General features: G+C 37.2%; 1 protein-coding gene across 5 annotated transcripts in view; it reads right to left on the reverse strand.

Annotated features, from left to right (window-relative positions):
* LOC150090585 (GRAM domain-containing protein 2B-like) overlaps positions 1 to 21,496 on the reverse strand; it is a 196,386-nt gene that overhangs the window by 45,465 nt on the left and 129,425 nt on the right. For 4 of the 5 annotated variants that reach the window (XM_090378898.1, XM_090378908.1, XM_090378917.1 and 1 more), the window contains exons 6-8: positions 19,339 to 19,389; positions 12,208 to 12,412; positions 6,082 to 6,124 (exon numbers count right to left, since the gene is read on the reverse strand). In XM_090378898.1, coding sequence (XP_090235024.1) covers positions 6,082 to 6,124; positions 12,208 to 12,412; positions 19,339 to 19,389 — 299 coding nt within the window. The remainder of the gene's footprint in view (positions 1 to 6,081; positions 6,125 to 12,207; positions 12,413 to 19,338; positions 19,390 to 21,496) is intronic. The other variant, XM_090378926.1, reaches the window with a different exon arrangement.

The raw sequence follows: 21,496 nt of genomic DNA on the forward strand, positions 1-21,496 counted from the left end.
GGACTAACTTTTGAACAATATAAAAGTTAATATAAAAAGCCTAGTAGCCGTTACAATGACTTCCCTTAACACTTCTCATTTAGAATTTGCAGTTGGTAGTATCAGCATCTACAGAAGAATAGTGGTCCCACTGAAAAGAATTTAACTGTCTAAGATCATTTTAGTTGTTGCTGTTGTTGTTATTTGGTTTTTAGGAGCATTAGCAACTAAGGCTATATTGCTCCGGGACATGCGGTGGTCATTCCCTGACCTTTCCGCATCCTCCGTATTTGGTGGTGACGGGCTCGAACCCCGGTCTAATCAAGACGCGTGTGCTACGCACTGCTGCTCCTTCCCACCTGGCTATGGAGGCACCATCATTTAGTCATGTTTATGAAAGTAAAATCCCTTCTTTGTCAGTAGTTATATCTTTTAATAAATTCCACATCAATATAATATGGTCTAACACTTGCTAACAAATCATGTCAAAAAAACGAGTGAGAATATATCCTTATTTCCAATTAGCTGTCAATTGTGATGTTCCCAGCACAAAATTCCACCCGTGGAGAGCATATTGAATTTTCCATTTCCTGCAGGAAACAGATCTGTACTACCTAGCACTGCACTCTGCCCTCCGTGTCAGTATAACAGTTTTGATTCTTTTTTTTTTTTTTTTTGAAGAGGTTTTGGATTTGATTCCTGTCAAAAACTGGAGGAGTTTCTAAAGTCTTCTCTAATGAAGGTTTTAGTTAAGTAGAGTTATTATGTTTTATTCCAGATTTTTCAGTCTATACAAGATGCAGAGTGGCCCGTGAATGACAAACTTCTACAGACATAAATTACGACTAGGAGCCATTAGTATAACAATAATGAAAAATAGTACTGCATTCCAAAATGAATGTCAGCACTGTCCCTAGTCTGTCATTAAGTATCACATTCATTTTCCTTCCATCACTGGTGATGTCTTGCCCCAGTTTGTTTCAAACTATGAAAATCTGCTACATTTCCATTCACATCTGGTGGAGTTAACAGTTTCCAAATATATTACCTTTAGTGAATATCACCAACAAAGGCTTAGCACAGCTATCATTACACAATTGTGTAATGTGCTATCCTTACATCAGTTGTATATCGGAACTCTGAGATAATACTCTATACAGAAAAAAAATATATATATATAGATATATAGTGTTATAACTGCATTGGGATACAAGATTAGGGTTATAATTTTGTACTGAAATTGAAACGAAATCATTACTCAGACCAGAGCAGCAAAGCAAAAGGCTCAAGCTAATGTGAGTGTTGTGGCTCAGGGAAGAACTGAGAGGAGCAGTTGCCCTCTAAATCACAGCCTTTTAAAATGCACTGTTTGCTTGATGTTTGTAGAGCAATCAGGTATGCGACATGATATTGCCAAGGGGGATGTCTTTGTGTGTGTGTGTGCGATGTAAGGAGTGTAAGGAAATGAGGCGACAACTCAGCATTGTTATGGGTCTATATGAGAGCTTGAAGGACAGGGTGGATGCCCTCAAAGGATCTAAATTGAGGGGCCCATCAAGCCCTCAGCTGCCCACATCAACGCCAGAGCTTGCACTTTATCATCACGCAACACGGCGGCAACCTCCAAGGCAGAATGCACTGGTCCCACAGGAACTAGTAGTTGTTGGTGACTCTATTGTCGGGAAAACGGGGAACATGGTAAGTAAAAAGGATAGATGGAACAGGACCAGGGTATGTCTGCCAGGGGCAAAAGTTGATGACGTTATAGAGCGGATATCATCTTTTAAGGGCACAAAAGGTGATATTGTTGTACACACTGGCACTAATGATATTAAGAGTAGGAGACCAGCAGAATTACTTAATAAATCACAGGTCACTGTTGAAAAAAAAAGCCGTGAATTAGGGTTGAATTTGAAAGTGTCTGCAATTCTGCCCAGACACGATAGGAGGGAGTATATGATGAGAGCCTTGCCGATCAATTCGGCCCTGTAAGGATTGTGCAAGGCTCAAGGGGTAGAATTTTTCAGCCTGTTCTGTACTTGTTAACAGGAGAGACTGCTTCTACAGGGATGGGATACACTTAAATAGAAAGGGTGCAAGAATATTTGCTGATGCTATCAAGGCAACGTTAGGTGGGTCGAAAAACTGCTAGCTTCAGGGGATATATATAATTCTAATAGATAGGACTAACAGATTAACAGTAGCCGCTGGCAAAGAGGTGAAAGTGATTCTGGCACTGCTTCTATTGAAACACAATTGAGCAGCAGCCTGGAAAGCAAGCAATGGGGATTTCCAGGACTGCTGAGAGTCATAGTGGAACAAGTAAATACATGGGCTGTATTAGGGCAACTAAGGGTAGAAACAGGTGCATATATACTTGCATGTACACCAATGCTAGGAGTATAATTAATAAATTTGATGCGTTTTAAGTGCTAGTCAAGACATCAAAAGCAGATATTAATGGGATATCAGAGATGTGGTGTCACACAGACATAAACAGTGCAGAATTGTAATTTGGGGAAGTACAATGTGTGTACAGAAAGGATAGACAGGACAGGAAGGTAGGAGAGGTTATACTGTTAGTTAAGAAACACATAAAATCCAAGGAAGGGAAGCCAGTTGACATCGCTAGACAGTGCAGTGTCAAGTCAGTTTGGTGTGACATCAGCACTGGGAGATCAAAACTAAGAGTACGAGTGTGTTATAGGCTTAATGACTCTGATGAGTATAATAAGAAACTGTACAGGGAAATAGAGTGGGTCAGTAAATCAGATTCTTATAATGGGGGATTTTAATTTCCCAGATATTGACTGCAATTTGTAGGGGAAGTACAATGTGTGTACAGAAAGGATAGGGACAGGGAAATAGAGTGGGTCAGTAAATCAGATTCTTATAATGGGGGATTTTAATTTCCCAGATATTGACTGCAATTTGTAGGGGAAGTACAATGTGTGTACATTCTTATAATGGGGGATTTTAATTTCCCAGATATTGACTGCAATTTGTAGGGGAAGTACAATGTGTGTACAGAAAGGAAAGGTACAGGGAAATAGAGTGGGTCAGTAAATCAGATTCTTATAATGGGGGATTTTAATTTCCCAGATATTGACTGCAATTTGTAGGGGAAGTACAATGTGTGTACAGAAAGGATAGACAGGACAGGAAGGTAGGAGAGGTTATACTGTTAGTTAAGAAACACATAAAATCCAAGGAAGGGAAGCCAGTTGACATCGCTAGACAGTGCAGTGTCAAGTCAGTTTGGTGTGACATCAGCACTGGGAGATCAAAACTAAGAGTACGAGTGTGTTATAGGCTTAATGACTCTGATGAGTATAATAAGAAACTGTACAGGGAAATAGAGTGGGTCAGTAAATCAGATTCGTATAATGGGGGATTTTAATTTCCCAGATATTGACTGCAATTTGTGGGTTAGTCACTCACACACTAACAAGGCTTTTGTGGATTTATTGGATGATTGTTGTCTACATCAGCATGTTTGAGAGACAACTAGAGGGAGTAATACTCTTGATCTGATTATCAGTAGTGATTCGTCACAAATTAAGAATCTGCAGATAAAGGAATCACTAGGTGGCAGTGATCAGTGTGCTGAAGTGGGATTTACTCAAAGAGGTAAACTACCGTCAGGGATAAAGGCAACGGTTTTTGCTTTTGTAAAGGCGACTATGGTGGTCTGAGACAGTACTTAAATTCTATATGGTGGGACCAACTGATGATGTTACCAACAGCAAATTCAATATTGGAAAGCATTCAAAGAATTAATCTTGGAAGCTACTAGGCTTTACATACCAACTAAGAAATACTGTTCAAGGTTTAGGCCTAAAATGGATGTCAGATGGAACTAATGAGACACATGGCAGAGAAGAAAAATGCATAGGATACATATAAATTAATGGGTGACATGCAAGCTCTTTATAGATATAAGCTGGTCTGTAACCAAGTCACAAAGGAGATTAGGCAGGCAAAGGCAGATTATGAGAAATCCTTGGCAAAGGATGCAAAGAAAAACAGCAAAGAGTTCTTTACCTATGTAAACTCTAGAAGAAAGGGATGAATCAGATTGGTCCACTGGATATTGATGGTTCAACTGTTGATGATCCTGCTCAGGTGACTAACAAACTAAATGAGTATTTTGCATCTACATTCACACATGTGGAGTTATTTAGGGAGGGGAATGCCAGAGGTGAATTGAACTCTGGCAGTGAGCTAGATGACTTGGTAATAACTGAGAGGAAAGTGGAGGAGAAATTGTTGAAGATAAATATAAAAAAAGGCACCCGGGGTGGATGGGATCTATCCAGTTATATTAAAGGAGGCAGCAAAGGAAGTAAGCTAACCCTTAGCAATAATTATGAGAGCTTCTTTGGACTCAGGGGAGGTACCCGTGGCCTGGAGATGTGCAAATGTGACCACAATTCACAAAGGAGGATAAAAGGGTGACACAAGTAATTATAAACCTGTTAGTTTAACTTCTGTTCCAGGAAAATTAATGGAGGCACTGGTAAAAGAAGCACTGCAGGATCGTCTAAACAAGACGTCAGTTATAGCTTGAACACAGCATGGTTTTGTGAAGGGAAAGTCTTGCCCAACCAATTTGATTGGATACTATAATGTGGTCACAAAGGAACTGGATATAGGGAATAACTTTGATATCATATATTTGGATCTTAGAAAGGCTTTTGATAATGTTGCACATGGAAGACTGCTCAACAAATTGGAGCAGTGTGGCATTAGAGGCAAATTGCTGCTATGGATAAAGGGATGGTTGAGTGGGAGAAGACAGAGAGGGTAATCAATGGTCACTGCTCATCGGACTAATGTTATTAGTGGAGTCCCTCAGGGTTCAGTGTTGGGTCCATTGTTGTTTTCTGTATTTATAAATGATACTGATGATGGTATATCAAGCTTAATGTCCAAGTTTGCAGATGATACGAAGGTTGGCAGGATTGTTAAGGATACTAATGACAGTACGCTGCTGCAACAGGATCTAAAAAAGTTGGGCAGATGGGCTGAGAGGTGGCAAATGAAGTTTAACATTGACAAATGTAAAGTAGTACATATGGGAAGCAGTAACCCCACAGTAACGTATCAACTCTGTGGTACTACACTGACAGTGGTAGAGAATGAAAAGGACCTGGGAGTAATTGTGCAGGCAGATATGAAGTTTTCTGGGCAGGCAGATGGTCTACAAGAGTAGCTCATGGTGTCTTGTCAATGATATACAGGAATTTTTCTAGCAGGAATAAGGAGGTGATTATCCCCTTGTATAAGGCAATGGTCAGACCACACCTTGAGTACTGTACACAGGTCTGGAGGCCTCATTTTAAGAAGGATGTAGAGCTGCTGGAATGGGTACAGAGAAGGGCAACAAGATTAGTGAATGGAACAAAGGGTTGCTCTTACGAAGAAAGGCGGCGCCTCTGTAGCCCTGTGGGCAGGAGTAGCAGTGCGTAGCAACGCTTCTTGATTAGACCGGGGTTCGAGCCCGTCACCCACCAAATACAGAGGATGCGGAAAGGTCAGGGAATGACAACCGCATATCCTCCGAGCAATATGGCCTTAGCTGCTAATGCTCCTAAAAACCAAATAACAAACAACAAAGAAAGGCTTTAGTTTTGCAAATTACAGTGTCTGGAGACTAGGCACTGGCGAGGTGATCTAACTGAGGTGTATAAAGCCTTGAATGGTTTGAGCTGATGGGGTTCTTCCTCTTGCGCAGAATAATCACCTGAGTGGGCATAAATTCAAATTGAGGAAAGACAGATGTATGACAGATGTGCGGAAGTTTGCCTTTAGCCAGCAGGTAGTTGGTTGGTGGAACAGACCTCCATCCTTTGTTGTGCACGTTGATAGCCTAAATCAATTTAAGGCTGGGCTGGACAGGTATTTGGAATGAATGGAGGGATGAAATGGGAGAGGTTTTTTTTTTTTTTTTTTTGGCTGATGCTGCATAAGCTTGCTTTCTTGCATCATGTGCCTCTACTAATGCTAATTCTCTTTACCAGTGTAGAGTAGTGTATCAATGGTTGCACATGTATACATGTTTGCTCATTTTCAGTAATGATAGACAAAGGATGTACTTACTTGTATATTATAGTAACTGCCTCTTCTACTTTGGTAAGGTAATCTAGAAAATAAAATTTAAGAAGTGAGTTTTCTGTGTTAGAATAGTAATTAAAACAAAAGAGAGGGAGAAATTCTTGCAAGTACAAGTCTGGAGCAAAATAAATGGACAGATGTCATGGTTATTTTATAGAATTATAATTTTCCCATGCAACAATATTGCCCAGTTTTGTAACAGGAATCATATTGCACTGTCTGATAGATTCCAAACTTTAATATTTGAAAAAAAAAAAAAAATAATAATAAATAAATAAATAAATAATAAAATAATAAATAATAATAATTGAGTGTTTTGAATTGTGGTTATATTACACTAATGCTTGATCTTTTACCAGCAGATTGCAATACTGAAGTTTCTTATTTTTAATAATAATGCAAAATATTGTAAATGCTGTGTTTTTTGCACACTACAAATACTTACTGGTCATAATAATAATAATAAAAAAAAAAAAAAAACACACACACAAAACTATTAAGCAGTGCCAAGAGGTATTTTTACCAAAATTTTTATATTTAAGAAAACAATTTGAAATTAATATTTTTCAATGAAAAATAATTATATCTGTTCATTATATATGAAATAAACATTGTAAACATGAAATAATAACATAATACTGTTCATCTTAGTTTTTTTTTTTAAAGACTCTTGTGACACTCATGAAAATGCATAATTCAGAAAAATTGATGACAGTGCTTTTAACAGAACGATATTTTATTATTATTAATTTTCACAATAGCACTAACACATACTGTACTAATAAAAAACTTGCTTTTATTTGCAATTAATAATAGTAATTCCCTATCGGGGAGCAATAACATAATAATGACACAAAAGCACCCTACAGAATATTTCAACCAGATAAGGAACCCCAAGACAATCCTACAGTATCCGACTCAAGGAATCGCCTACGTGAAAGTTAAAGACAATGGTACCAAAAAACTTGCAAAGTACAGACTGATCACCTGTCTCCCAACAATGTACAAGATCCTTACCACAAGCATAGCCAAGAAGACAGCAGACCAGTTAGAGAGCCAGAACATCATGGCTGAACAGCTGAAGGGATGCAAGCAGATGAGAAAATGATGCAAGGAGTAATTGACACTAATACAGCAGTTATGGACCAAGCCTACAAAGGAGCAATGGAACCTGTACACTGCCTACATTGACTACCACAAGGCCTTTGACTCTCTGCCCATGGCTGACAGAGATACTATCTACATAGTTAACCCAATAGTGACAAACTTCCTAGAAGCAACCATGGCAAAATGGAGGACCACCTCAAGTAGGGAGCATCACGACCAAACTGATCCCACCAGGAGAGCAATCTTTCAGGGGTAGATGCCCCGAGCCCACCATGGTTTTGTCTAGCACTCAACCAGCTATCCCCATGCTTAATAAGAAAAAGTATAAATATACCATTAAAGAAGAACCTATACTCTCTCCCACCTGATGTACATGGATGACATCAAGCTCTGTGCAGGAACTGAGAAGAAACTCCAACAGCTACTCTGGATCTCCAAAGCTCAGCAAGATCCATGGATTCCATTAGGGAAAAGTAGTCAGACAAAACTATGAGATGAAGACCAGTAAACAGGTTGGAACCACGAGGGAGGGAGAGACCTACAAGTTACCCAGGGATGATGAAAGGTGAACTGAGACTGAGAGGCCTGCAAAAAATTAGAGTTAAGCAGATGGAACATAGTCAGAGCCATAAGGATATACTATGCAGTCCCAGTACTAGCATATTCCTTCAGGATTATTGAGTGGACTAGCACCAAGCTGGAGGAGATCATGAGAAGGACCAAGGCAATGGTTATAAAAAGCTGCCAACACCATCCGAAGGCAATAATACAATATTAGTTACTAATAATTTCAATATTTGTATAATGATATTCAATTTGCTAATAAAAATAAATTATAAGACAAACAAAAATCTGAAATATATAACTTCCATTGTGATGAAAATGGAAGAAAATTTCACTACAATCAGCAGTTCCTAAAGTTTTTTTGACTCTCAAACCCCTTCCAACATATTTTTTTCGCAAAAACCTAGGCCTATATTCTCTGAAATCATTTAAAAGAACTGAATTTTTATTAAAAAATATTTCCAGTACTACGTTTTTATAAGCGACATAAGGGTAATTAAAAAAAAACTATTATTAAATATTATTTATACTTTGTAAAGTAGTTATCAACCTGTGCCCCTGAACTTGTACCTGTTTTGTGTCATCTTCTTTCACTTTCTTATTCCAAAGGTGTTTTTGCTTCTGCTTGGAAATTTACTCATATCCAGCCAGTTCCTAAAACGGATGACAAATCCCTTCCATCCAATTATCATCCCATTGTGATTACTTCTACTCTTTCCAAAGTAATGGAGAAATCAATTAACTGCCAACTCAAACTATCTGGAAATCTTTCACCTGGTCAATGATTGCCAGTATGGACTCCATCAGTGTCATCCCACTGGTGATATTCTGGCTTATGTTATCTATCTATGGACAAATTTAATGGAAAAGTTGACATTTCAAAGGCTTTTGATCGTGTTTGGCATAAAAGTCTTTTAAATAAACTTCCATCCTATGGTTTGCCTGCTGTTCTTTGTAATTCGGTATCCAATTTTCTCTCTGACTGCTCACTGCCGGTGATGGTAGACTGCTCTCTGTCTTCTGACTTCTCCACCTAATGCTGGTGTTCTCTAGGTCCAGTTCTTTCTCCCACTCTTTTCCTCTTGTATATTAATGGCCTTCTTCCGCTGACCAGAAATCCTATCCATAGTTTTGCTGATGATAGCACATTGCTTTCCACCTTCCAGTTTGAGAAACCCTGCCCAAACAGCTTGAACTTCGAGTGTCCACTGCCAAATCCTTAAATGCTGATCTCAAGGCAATTCTTCAGTAGGGCAAAGAAAAATTAATTTAAATCCTTCTTAAACTCAGTCCTGTTATATATCTCACAAAAATGATTCTTCTGCTCCTATGCTTATCTTCGATGACACTCCGATTTCTAGATAAGATCTTGGGGATTAACCTGACTTCTTAATTTTTTAGTTGTTGGCGCATCGGCTTCTGCGGCCATAATGCACCTCCCAAAGTTTTTGCATCTTACTCTGATCCAAGCCCAAGGCAGGATTCAAACCCACAACCTTTGGGTTGCCTGGTAGGCACTTTACCCACCCAGCTAGCCCAGTCGTCTTGACTGACTTCTAATCTCTCTTGGCACAAGCACATTGCAAATATTGTTTCCTCTGCATCTAAAAAATTGGGTTTTCTCTTTCGCTCTCAGTGTTACTTTTCATCCAAACAGTTGTTTACTCAGAAGAAATCACAAATCTGCCCTACCATGGAATATTGTTCCCACATCTTGGGTGGTGCCCCTAAAACCTCTCTCAGGCTTCTAGATTAAATTCAAAAGAGGGCAGTTAGGTTAATTAATGTCTCATCTATAACAGTCTCTCTCCGCTCTCTGTCTCATAGACGTTCTGTTTCTGCTGCATGCCTTTTCTATAGATACTTCCATGGGCACTGTTCTTCTGAATTTGCCTCTATAATTCCCACTCTCTTCCAAACACGTGCCACCACCAACCAAGATCCATTTACTGTCCAACTTCACACTCACAGGACCAACTTTTCTTCTTCCTCATTTATTCATTCATCTTCCGTTTTCTGGAACAACCTTCCTTCATACGTATTTCCTGAAAATTAAAATCTACAGAAGTTCAAGTCTATGTCAACAAGTGTCTTCTTTCATGTTTCAACCTTCAACCCATGCATGGTACTAAGTACTATAACTTAAAAAAAAAGTACCTATACATAACAGTGACCTTTAAGAATGAAAAAAAAAAAAACAGTATGGAAAACATATATTTAAAAAAGGTTGCTTAGGCATTGGTAATGCACTTCCATCATTTCTACTACCCAGGTAGTATGCATACATCATTTGATTATATCTCATATTGTGAATACCTTTGCAATGAGTTGCTGAGGTATTGCACTGCTCTGAATAAGTAACTTCACCAGTGGAGATGACTAATGTTACTTATTCTCGGCAGATACCACCACCCAGATGACACCGTTTCAAAGCTTGTTGGCTTACTCATCAGTGGGTGGGCAGGTACCCTGTTATTGCAATAGTGACAACCCAGTTATGAAGTATAACTCCACAATATGAGAGATGCTTTATGGTGTGCGTGATTTAATCTGAAACTATTTCTTGACCAAATGTCTATGAGTATGAAAAGGGTTGTTTACGATGGGTAATGCACTTGCATCATTTCTACTACTCAGGCAGTATTCATGCATCGTTTGATTATATATCTCGCATTACCCATACATAAACAACCTTTTTCATACTCTTAGACATTTAGTCACAAAATAATTTTAGATATTTATTTAAATGATATACTGTAAGATAGTAAAGTAATTATAAGGAACTGTGGGAGATGTGCTTTCTTTCTTTGGCAATTCTTTACTTTTTATTTAATTTTATTTTACTTTGTTTATTATTAGTTTTATTTTGTTGTTTGCAATAATATGCCAATGTAAATATAAGCAGACGCCATTACAGAATTTTTAGTGCGAATCCCCTGGAACATGTTCCGAACCACCGGTTGGGAACTGCTGCACTACATGAACTAGACACTGCCAGTCAAAATGGAGTAACATGAACAATATCACAAAATCTCCCAGACTTTGCATTTAAAAAAGTGAACTACAATAATATCAAGTAACTCAAACAGCAGCACACACACGAATTAAGATGCCAATAAGAAGGTAAAACATGTAACCACTATAATTTTCACCCATCGAGTCACCATAATTATATTTCCGCAGCGTTACTGAGGAATAGCAAACAAAGACAAACACAAAAAAAGGCCTAACAAAATTTAAGGCATTACCTGCTTTTCGAAATTCATAAAATTTGTTTAAAATTGATAACAAAGAAATGAATTACTTACTATAGATTATGCTAGAATTACTAAAAGAAACTTAGAAAGAAAAATAAATCTTGTAAATGTCGTCAAAACATACACTTAAGACATAACTCAAGCGAATAGGACAACTAGCGACACCAAATTACTACTGTATTAGTAATCATTTTAACGTTAGATTTTAAAAGGCAGCTTATTTAAAAAATCTAGGACAGCACAGTGCATACAACCCCCCCCCCCCCCCCAGCTAGAAAAGGCCTTGGTTCAAATCCCGACATCGGCCTCAGGCAAGGGCATAATGGATTTTTTTTTTTTTTCTTTCAGAAAATCAATTTTTCATCCAGCAAGCAGGCAAAATTGACCACAGAACACACATAAGTGTTATGTAAATAACTTCAATACAGAATTCACATAAACGTTTTCAAATGTATTATAAAAAAAAAAAAACATCAGATTTAACACACGTTTTAATACAGCGTAGTGAGGCCTCGGTTCAGATCTTATTCCGCTGAATACCGTAAATTATTTTCTTTTATTTTTGTAATCTAATTGGTATAGAAATTAATAATATAATTAATAATATATAAATTCTGTCACCGAAATAATAATGGTATATATTTATTTTGCCCATTCTTTATCGAATCCATTTTGTCCCCAAATTTGATGAGTTAAAAAATGGCAATCTTAGTATATGCATGACGTTATCGATGGGTGTATTGAAGTATTACCCCGGGGGCTCACATCTGGTGAGTATGGGCTTGGCAAACCCAGGTCCTGAGCTGGATATCATCATTCTTCTCTTTCTTGGTGATGCCTCTCTCTCTCTCTCTCTCTCTCTCTCTCTCTCTCTCTCTCTCTCTCACACACACACACGGGGTAACTCGGGAATTTTTTTTTTTGGCTGGTGCAGCATAAGCCTCAGGCTTCCTTGTACCATATGGCTAATAATAATAATAATAATAATAATAATAATAATAATTAAAAGAAGCCTGTAATGATAGTTTCTTTTCAAACAACTGGAAAATTTATTTACCAGAACTTTAAAGTCTGTTTTTGTTTACGAAGTCATTATTTACATAGTTCAAGGGAATAGATTTTATTTACAAATACGAAAAACTTATAGGATTCAAATAGAAATATATAGTAACTTTTGTTTTACCTTTTGCACAACTAAAGCGACATTTTGCTGTCAGTTTGGATAAGAGAGCACCATCAGCATCATCAACAGAAGCAGCCAATTTTTGCGGTGTGCAACATTGCTTTGATAATGTCGATGGAATATCCTGCGAATTTTGTGGTATGGAGTTATCGGATGAAGAAAACTGATCGGAAACTCCGCTAATTGAATCGTCATCTGTGCCATTCTATGGGAAAATAAATAATTATTAATTAATTTCTAAATTTATTCACTTCTGTTCAGTTCGAGATAGATGAGCAAAAAACAAGATAAAAGAGAAAAGACACAAAACTGAAACGTATTTTAATTATTGAGAGATCACAATTCATAATACAGTGTAACGTGTCGAAGAAAAAACTATTGCCAAAACAAATAACAAAAGAAATTTGCATAACTGTGAAAACCGCAGGTTTTCAATTAAAGTCTCGCTCTCTCTCAAAATCAATAACGTGAGGCTTTCTTGGTAGCTCTAATAATCGAAAAATCGATACTCTTATCTCATAGACTTGTCAACAATTCTGATGAAATAGAATGTAGTGCTTCAATTATTAGGCTTTGGTTTTGTGATAGCAAATCATGGGCTTGTATTATGCACATAACTTTAACAACAGACCTAACGATTGCAAAAACAATATTAAGTCATTCACATAGGGTATAATCCCTACGGATTCGACAGGGTCAGTGATTGATTGGGTAAGACGCTTTCTTTAGTTGCACAAATGCCGAGAGCCAATCCACCCCAATGGATACCTTAAGACATCGGCGTCCCAGTCAATCGCTCATTATATATTGCCCGTAAAAATGTGGATTGACCTGCCGATTTGCATGTTATGCGGGCTGAAAAATCAGGAGTAACTGATGGGGTAGGTCTGTTCCCTCCATTTGAGATTATTGAAGTGCAAAACCTATCAAAGAAGCAATTAAGAATTTCTCCACTCTCTGACAGAATTTGAAACCAGACTTCCTCAAACGTGTGACAAATGTACCCTTCATGCATACACTCCTGGATAAACACGATCCCCTATATGATTCGCTCATTATAAAACATGAAAGTTATTTCAGAGAAACATTTTTCAAATAGTTTCAGCAAATCAAAACATTATGGCAATAAACTGCACATGTGTTGTGTCTTATGTAGGGAAGTACTTTTGACGTTATTTCAACTCTGCCATATGATAGTAAACTGTTCATGCCTTGGTTTCTCAGTTGAAATACAGTCGCCTTTCTATTCTTTGGTCGCCTTGCTAACCATGCATCCAATGCGATACCATTAAATATAAAATTTTTAAACCAATATTTATAATAAATTTGAAATATACCGGTAATTTTTTTTTTTTTTTTTTTCAGACTCTGTACCTACTAGATTATATACAAAATCATATTGCCAACTAAAAAAGTAGTGGATACAGAGAAAATAGAGAGATTTAAATAATTGAATTGAAATACAACCTAATAATAACACATAAATTTAAAGATCATTGAAATTGGAGATACCATATCTGTTAAAGTTCAGAAGCTTAGTATCAACGAGTCTAAAATAGTTTTTCTAAATCACTGCCAGTGACAATTTTACATTGATTTTTATTAAGAATAGTTCTTCTTTTATGCCTCTTAAATTAAATGCAGAGGCTTTCTGTGCCCCGTAAATAGATATTTAAGGGAGATTTTATAATGATCCAAGTTATTAATATTTATATATAAATACTGAAACTTCATTTTGAATGATTCTTGATTTGTAAGCCATGAAGTCACTTCTGACTCGAGGCAATGTCACAGAAGCAGCAACATTTCACTAGCGGTCATATCTTTTTCTTTGAAAATTCTTCCAAGTTCATTCCCTTTCCTGAGAGTTCACTGACGTAGTATAGGAACAATGTTTAATCCACACAGGCCATATGTTGCAAATATCTTATACCTAGAAGAGTCAAAAGGCAAATTTTAGCGCAAATTCAGAACAATTTATTCAATGCTGTTACCTCCTACACTTATTCCCACAACTGGAAGTTGATTCCATCGAAGGCATGCTTGGAGACTACTGTGGACAACTCAACTTCCGCATCTCTGTCTAATTACCACCCCCATGCTTATCAAATATATTAAGGTCTAACCCTAATATATATTAGGGTCTCAGATTTTAAATCCACATTGCATTAAAATGTTTGGGCATGTATTTTACTATTGCTGGATAACTCCTGTTGTTAGAACAATGCTTTTGACTAAACTGCTGGTTAACATTCCCCACTGAGGTGAACTCAGTAAAATTTATATTCCAAGTTATCCAAAAAATATTCAACTTATTTGATTTTTTTGAATAACCTGGGAATAGGGATTCATTTTAGGTAACTCAAATATGATTAGATCCTTCCCTGCCCCAAGAGTAGGAGGATAACCACTAGATACCACTAAGTATTTATTAATGGCAGAAGAGTGGCCATCAAGTAGCACATTCCACAGGCCATTTCAATGGGTTTGTACCAATGAGAAAAGCTGACCCACAAAACATGCCACATATGTTGGAAATGTGTCGTGTGCTAATAATGGCGTTCCCGGAGAGGGACTAAGGGACTATATTCTACTGATGACAAAAATAACATGTTTTTTTTTTTTTTTATACTGCTACATGATTACAGGCAATGTTACAGTAGATAGGAACAATGTTTAATCCACAGACAGATCGTATTGACTGGAATTTGTGGATTTATTGGATGATTGTTTTCTGCATCAGCATGCTCAGAAGGCAATTAGAGGGAGTAATACTCTTGACATGATTATCAGTAGTGATTCTTCATGCATTAAGAATCTTCAGATAAAGGAACCACTAGGTGGCAGTGATCACAGTGTGCTGAAGTGGGATTTACTCATAGGTAAAAACCATCAGGGGTAAAGGGAAGGGTTTTTGCTTTCGTAAAGGCGACTACGGTGGTCTGAGACAGTATTTAAAATTCTATACGGTGGGACCAACTGATGATGTTACCAACAGCAAATTCAAAATTGAAAGCATTCAAAGAATTAATCTTGGAAGCTTTACATACCAACTAAGAAATATTGTTCAAGGTTTAAGCTTAATAGCTGTCAGATGAACTAATGAGACAAGTAGCAGAGAAAAAAAATGCATGGGATACATATAAATTAATGGGTGACATAGAAGCCTATGATAGATATAAGCTGGTCTGTAACCAAGTCACAAAGGAGATTAAGGCAGGCAAAGGCAGATTTTGAGAAATCTTTGGCAAATGATGCAAAAAAAAAAAAAAAAAAACAGCAAAGACTTCTTTACCTATGTAAACTCTAGAAGGAAAGGTCTGAATCAGATTGGTCCAGTGGATATTGATGGTTCAACTGTTGATAATCCTGCTCAGGTGGATAACAAACTAAATGAGTATTTTGCATCTACATTCACACATGTAGAGTTATTTAGGGAGGGGGAATGCCAGAGGTGAATTAAACTCCGGCAGTGAGCTAGATGATTTTGTAATAACTGAGAGGAAAGAGGAGGATAAATTGTTGAAGATAAACATAAAAGAGGCACCGGGGTGGATGGAATCTATCCAGTTATATTAAAGGAGGCAGCAAAGGAAGTAAGCAAACCCTTAGCCATAATTATGAAAGCTTCCTTGGACTCAGGGGAGGTAACCATGGAAGGAAGATGTGCAAATGTGACCCCAATTCACAAAGGATCAAAGGGCGACACAAGTAATCATAGACCCGTTAGTTTAACTTCTATTCCAGGAAAATTAATGGAGGTACTGCAGGATCATCTAGACAAGACTTCAGTTATAAGCAGACAAAGGGAAAGTCTTGCTTGACCAATTTGATTGGATACTATGATGTGGTTATAAAGGAACTGGATGCAGGGAATAACTTTGATATCATATATTTGGATCTTAGAAAGGCTTTTAATACTGTTGCACATGGAAGACTGCTGCACAAATTGGAGCAGTGTGGTATTGGAGGCAAATTGCTACTGGTTGAGGGGGAGAAGACAGAGAGTGGTAATCAATGAACACTGCTCATCGTGGACTAATGTTATTAGTGGAGTCCCTCAGGGTTCAGTGTTGGGTCCATTGTTGTTTTTGTATTTATAAATGATATTGGTGATGGTATATCAAGCTTAATGTCCAAGTTTGCATACGATACGAAGGTTGGCAGGGTTGTTAAAGACACTAGTGACAGTACACTGCTGCAACAGGATCTAGAAAAGTTGAGCAGATGGGCTGAGAGGTGGCAAATGAAGTTTAACATTGACAAATGTAAAGTATTACGTATGGGAAGCAGTAACCATAGATTATTAGCAATTAATGCTTTTTAATCAGTGACGGAGTTAGTCTGCCTCGAGTAAAAGGTGTAGTCTCTCCCGTCTGGACAGGGTGTTTTTTTCCAAGACACGCAAACCAATCACATTAACATGCAATTTACAGACAATATATTGACATCTCTCAGCCTTAATTTCTTTGGCACAAAAATAAAACTGCACAGGACCTCGCTTTCATTGGTCCAAAGTCCTCAACAATTGGCAATGTACACTTAAAACACTAATAGTTCATTGTGTGGGGTTGACGAGTTTCATTACTCACCCGAAATATTTTCCTTCTATGAGCAGTGCAGACATTGTCTATAGAAGGAAAACTTATGAACAGTCCTGTGCTAGTCCTGATGTATGGTCTTATAGCTCTCTTTCACTATGATATAATCACTCTTCAAGTGCGTCATCCTCTCCTCCCTCGATGAGCCCTGGGCAGACTGATGGGGCCTTTTCCCCTAAGGTTGTGCTTTCTCTTGATGCCACCAGGCAATGGCAAATCTCTTTAGATTTGCCATTGCCTAACCATCAGTTTTTTTGGCCTGTCGAATCATGATTTGACTTCAGCAGAGAGTGTATTCATGTAGCATACAGATGTCAGGTCAGAAATGTCTATGTGTGGAAAAAATCGAATAAATAGGAACTGAACAGTTAGAAAACAAATCCGTTATGGAATGGCTAATCTGTGATAAAATATGCATTTCCAAATGATGATTCATTATCGTAATAGAAGGAAATACGGTCGGTTTAAAATAAGTATTTTAGCTATTTCATCATTTCTGCAAGTAGAGTGATATTCATAGCAGTGACGTATCCAGGCCAAGGGATGACATAACGTCCCCCACAACACAATGTTTTTACTTCATTTAAATTTAAACGGTTACAAAGACTTAGTTATTTGATCATCTTCTTATACTTTAAGCTTATAAATACAAATGTTTTAATATTGTTTGCTACTGAAACAGCAAGTACCATCCATCTTCAGTTACTTATTTCATTTTTAGTCATTATTTTTATAATTTTTAATTTTTTCGTTTTTTCCATATGACTGACAGTACCTATCAAGCTATTAAAATTAGCGCATAGAAAATTTCAGAATAAGCACCACAAACATTTTTTTCCAATCGTATAATGTCGATGTAAAGTAATTCAAATCTAGAAGCAAGTAATTTTCTGCGCTTCATTAAAAGAAAACGTTTGACATATACAGTACTTTTAAAATATCTCAAAGCGAATATATAAAATTGGACCAGGGTTGTCAACCTCTAAAATAACTTTCGGACGATATTACAAAAAAAAAAAAAAAAAAAAAAAAAAAGAAAGAAATAGGGACATATTTTACGTGCCAAGATTATTCAAAGTACACGAAGTTCGATGGCAAAATACACTAACTTAAAAAAAATAATAATGTTAATTTCTGTTCATTCCAGACTTCGTAAACTATTCTGCAAGAACCAGGACCGTAACTATGTATTCTTGCGCCCGTTATCCTCATAAATAAACATTACAAATTTAACAATGAATAAATAATGAAATACAGCAAAATGCGTTAAGCTCGTCATTTTTCAATATTTCAAAGTTTAAAAAGGGTTGCAATGAATAAATATACGAGGACTCACAGCACTCGTATATTTGAGCCCTTGGTTTTAATGCTCCCGGGACAAGCGCCCCATCTGAGCCGCACTAATTACGTCTCTGCCTGGGACGTAGAGGAAAAATAATGGAAAATGGGATTGTCATTTAGAAAACCCTAGGACCGCCCATGCCTTTCACGAACGAATCAACGATAAATATGCTGTGGTGAAGTTGTTTATGTGTACACAATATCCGTAGCCGAGTGGTCATCAGCGAGAGTACAGCAGCACACGCTCCTTTGAGTAGACCGGGGTTCAAGCCCCTGACTGCTAAATACGGTCGATCTGCCAATCCGCACTGGACCAGTGTGGCAGATTATGATCCATTTTCCTCAACACTAATCGTTGAGGAAACTTCCATCCTGCAGTGGGTTGATAATGGCTGCAGTTTACCTTTTACTCTGAGTGTGTACATACGAACAAATTCAACACAGCATATTTATCGTTGATTCATTCGTGAAAGGCATGGGCGGACCCAGGGTTTTCTAAAGGATGGGGGGGGGGCTGAAAAAGCAGTAATGCGGGAATCGTTAAGCGTTAATATCATGTAGCAGTAAAAAGGTATTAGCATTTTGATTATGGGACTGGCCCTGTTGAAATGAACGAAACAATGTTGAAAATGAATGCAGCAGAGGCTCAGTAATACGAGTTCCACATAATCCAAGGTAATCATCTTTTCGGTGTCGTCTGGTAATCCCCTAGCAAAAAAAAAAAAAAAAAAAGTTATATCTGTATTCAGAGCCATACATTGGGGCATAGACAAAAATAGATATTATAGTTGGCAGTTAAGCGGGGTAGCTGTTCTAGTGATCGTTCTGAGGGGATCACTTATAACTTCTAAATAGGTAATGATAAAAGTCGGAAAACATGCACTTTAGTCAAAGCTTAAATAAAAATAATACGTAAAAGAAAGTAATTATAGTCATAATGAAAAAAGCTAAAAACTTTACTTCCAACTCCTAGTAGGGGCAATCCCGGAATTTTGATCAACGTTTACTTTCCCTTTCGTTCACTCCTGGATATGCCACTGATTCACACTACTCCAAACATCACGTCAGCAAATTACTTCTAAGTTTGATTAAACATGCAAATGGAAAGAATTTTTTTTTAAAATTAAGTTTAGAAGTTTTCTGAAAACTCAAGATGATAAAAAGATCTTGCCACTATTCAATTACTTACTGGTAAGACGGGGGAATTATCACTTTCGGTGTCATCTGGTAATTCCATTCCCTGTGGACAGAGATGTAATGGAATTAGAATACTGAAATTAGCATTCACTAATGAGAAGTTCGTTGTTTTCATTTTTACTAAGTTACACTTGTTATATATGAATCCTTCTAAATAGTTCAATAATACGTAAGGAAAGTACACAAATATGGACGTCAACAGTATAAAGAGCAGTCCTGTTTTATTCTGTCTGCTACCTAATAGCAACGCCAGCAAGCATTCTCTCTAAACCATTGATTTTTCAACCGGGGTGCCGCAACAACATTCCAGAGGTACCACGTAATTTGGGTTTAAGTTACTTAAACTTATTATTTTTTAATTTATATATTTCATTATAAAAAGGTGTACAGTATCTTTTTCATTTTGTGGTGATCTATAATTGATGTTTACTTAGTACCTCTATATAAAGAATGAAATTATATACTGTATATATATATAATTTGTATTACGAAATGCACTTTTTATAATTATATTATTATAATAAATATCATATAACATATATATTTTTAATTATATATATATATATATATATATATATATATATATATATATATATATATATATAGAGAGAGAGAGAGAGAGAGAGATTCGGATCTAACAGGCAGAAAATTGAGTGGGGGGTGCCGCAAAATAAAATAAATTACTTAGGGGTGCCGTTATTAAAAAAAAAAGAAGGTTGAAAATCACTGCTTTAAACTGTGTCCAATTTTGTTGTCGGTCGTTCTGTAAAAATTATATGGGGACATGTTAATGTTTTTGAAGATTTTATCCCGTTGCTGTTAAAATTTATGAACGATTCCACTTTATCCATCTATCGTCGAAATGTTGGGTTACTGGGTACGGCAGACCTACGAGCAGCTGCAGTGCCTTAGTGAAGTCATTAAAAAGGTATACCACGTGAAAGACCGGCGACCTCACAAAAGGCACTATCATAGCTACGACGCGAAAAGTATTATCAGCAATAAAGTATACCTATTTATCTATTCAGATGGTGTCTAAGTTTTCGTTCGGTATGTCATCCTCGTACCAATGTGGACGTTATTTGCGTTGTCATTCCATGACTACTGCGTACAAAAGCTAGCACCCAGAAGATGGAAAACCAGCTGTAGGAATATATTCCATGACGCGGAGCTCAGATGTCTGACTACCATGTAGACAAAAATCGGAAGGCAACATTGCAGTCAATCACTTAATCCTTTAACAATGGATAGCAAGAACCATTTCCATTAGACCAGCACGAAGAAAGTTCATAACAACGGATCTGCACATCTGTATGCCAATCACAAGCCTCTTGTACGCAAGAAGAACAGACGAATCCATCTTAAGTGATGTCAGGAACGATTTCAATGGATAGTGGAACACAGAAAACATGCAATACTGTCGGCAGATTCACGAATGCATTCGGTCATCTGTGCTGGCTGTTGGCGGTGTTCTTATGTAAAGACAGTTTTCGTCGTATTGCACAGGTAATTTGTTATTCCGAAGTGTTCTCTCACGTGGAGAGGGTGTCTGAACATGTTTCCGATCCTGTTAATCCTACAATGCTGACAAATACTAGGACGGCGGGGTGAACTGCTCCAAGACGAAAATATCATACCACAGAGGACATCAGTTGTGCAAAACTAGTATGCGAAGCATTCCAGAGGTGTGTGCCATCTATAATCACCGGTAAGATCAGTGGACATGAATTCCATCGAGAATCTGTGAGGAGATCACCAGCAAGCAACGAATGTGACAAAAATGTAGGACATTTATAAGCATTAATGGAATACCGCACTTGGCCATAGAAAATTGCAGCAGTTATCAGTAGAGGTAACCTACGCTACTGGGTGCGTTCTCTGATATTGTGGTAGCGCAGAGATGGTTCAGGAACTTGATGCTGCAAATTAAACTGGATTTACAAATGTCACTGCCCAATAATTAGCTATTTATTTAGAAGACGAAACAGTCCACGACAGCCTATTACAGGACTGACTGGTACCTGAAGCAGCAGGAGAATTCTAGTGGCAATTCTCAGACAAAAAAAAAATAATAATAAGATTTAGAAAATTTCTTATAGAGAGAAAAATAAGTTGTTTAATGTATGTAGTATATGAATGAATACTTCAAG

The sequence above is a fragment of the Mastigoproctus giganteus genome, chromosome 1, assembly GCF_048544385.1.
Source record: "Mastigoproctus giganteus isolate SK-2022 chromosome 1, ASM4854438v1, whole genome shotgun sequence".
Taxonomy (NCBI): domain Eukaryota; kingdom Metazoa; phylum Arthropoda; class Arachnida; order Uropygi; family Thelyphonidae; genus Mastigoproctus; species Mastigoproctus giganteus.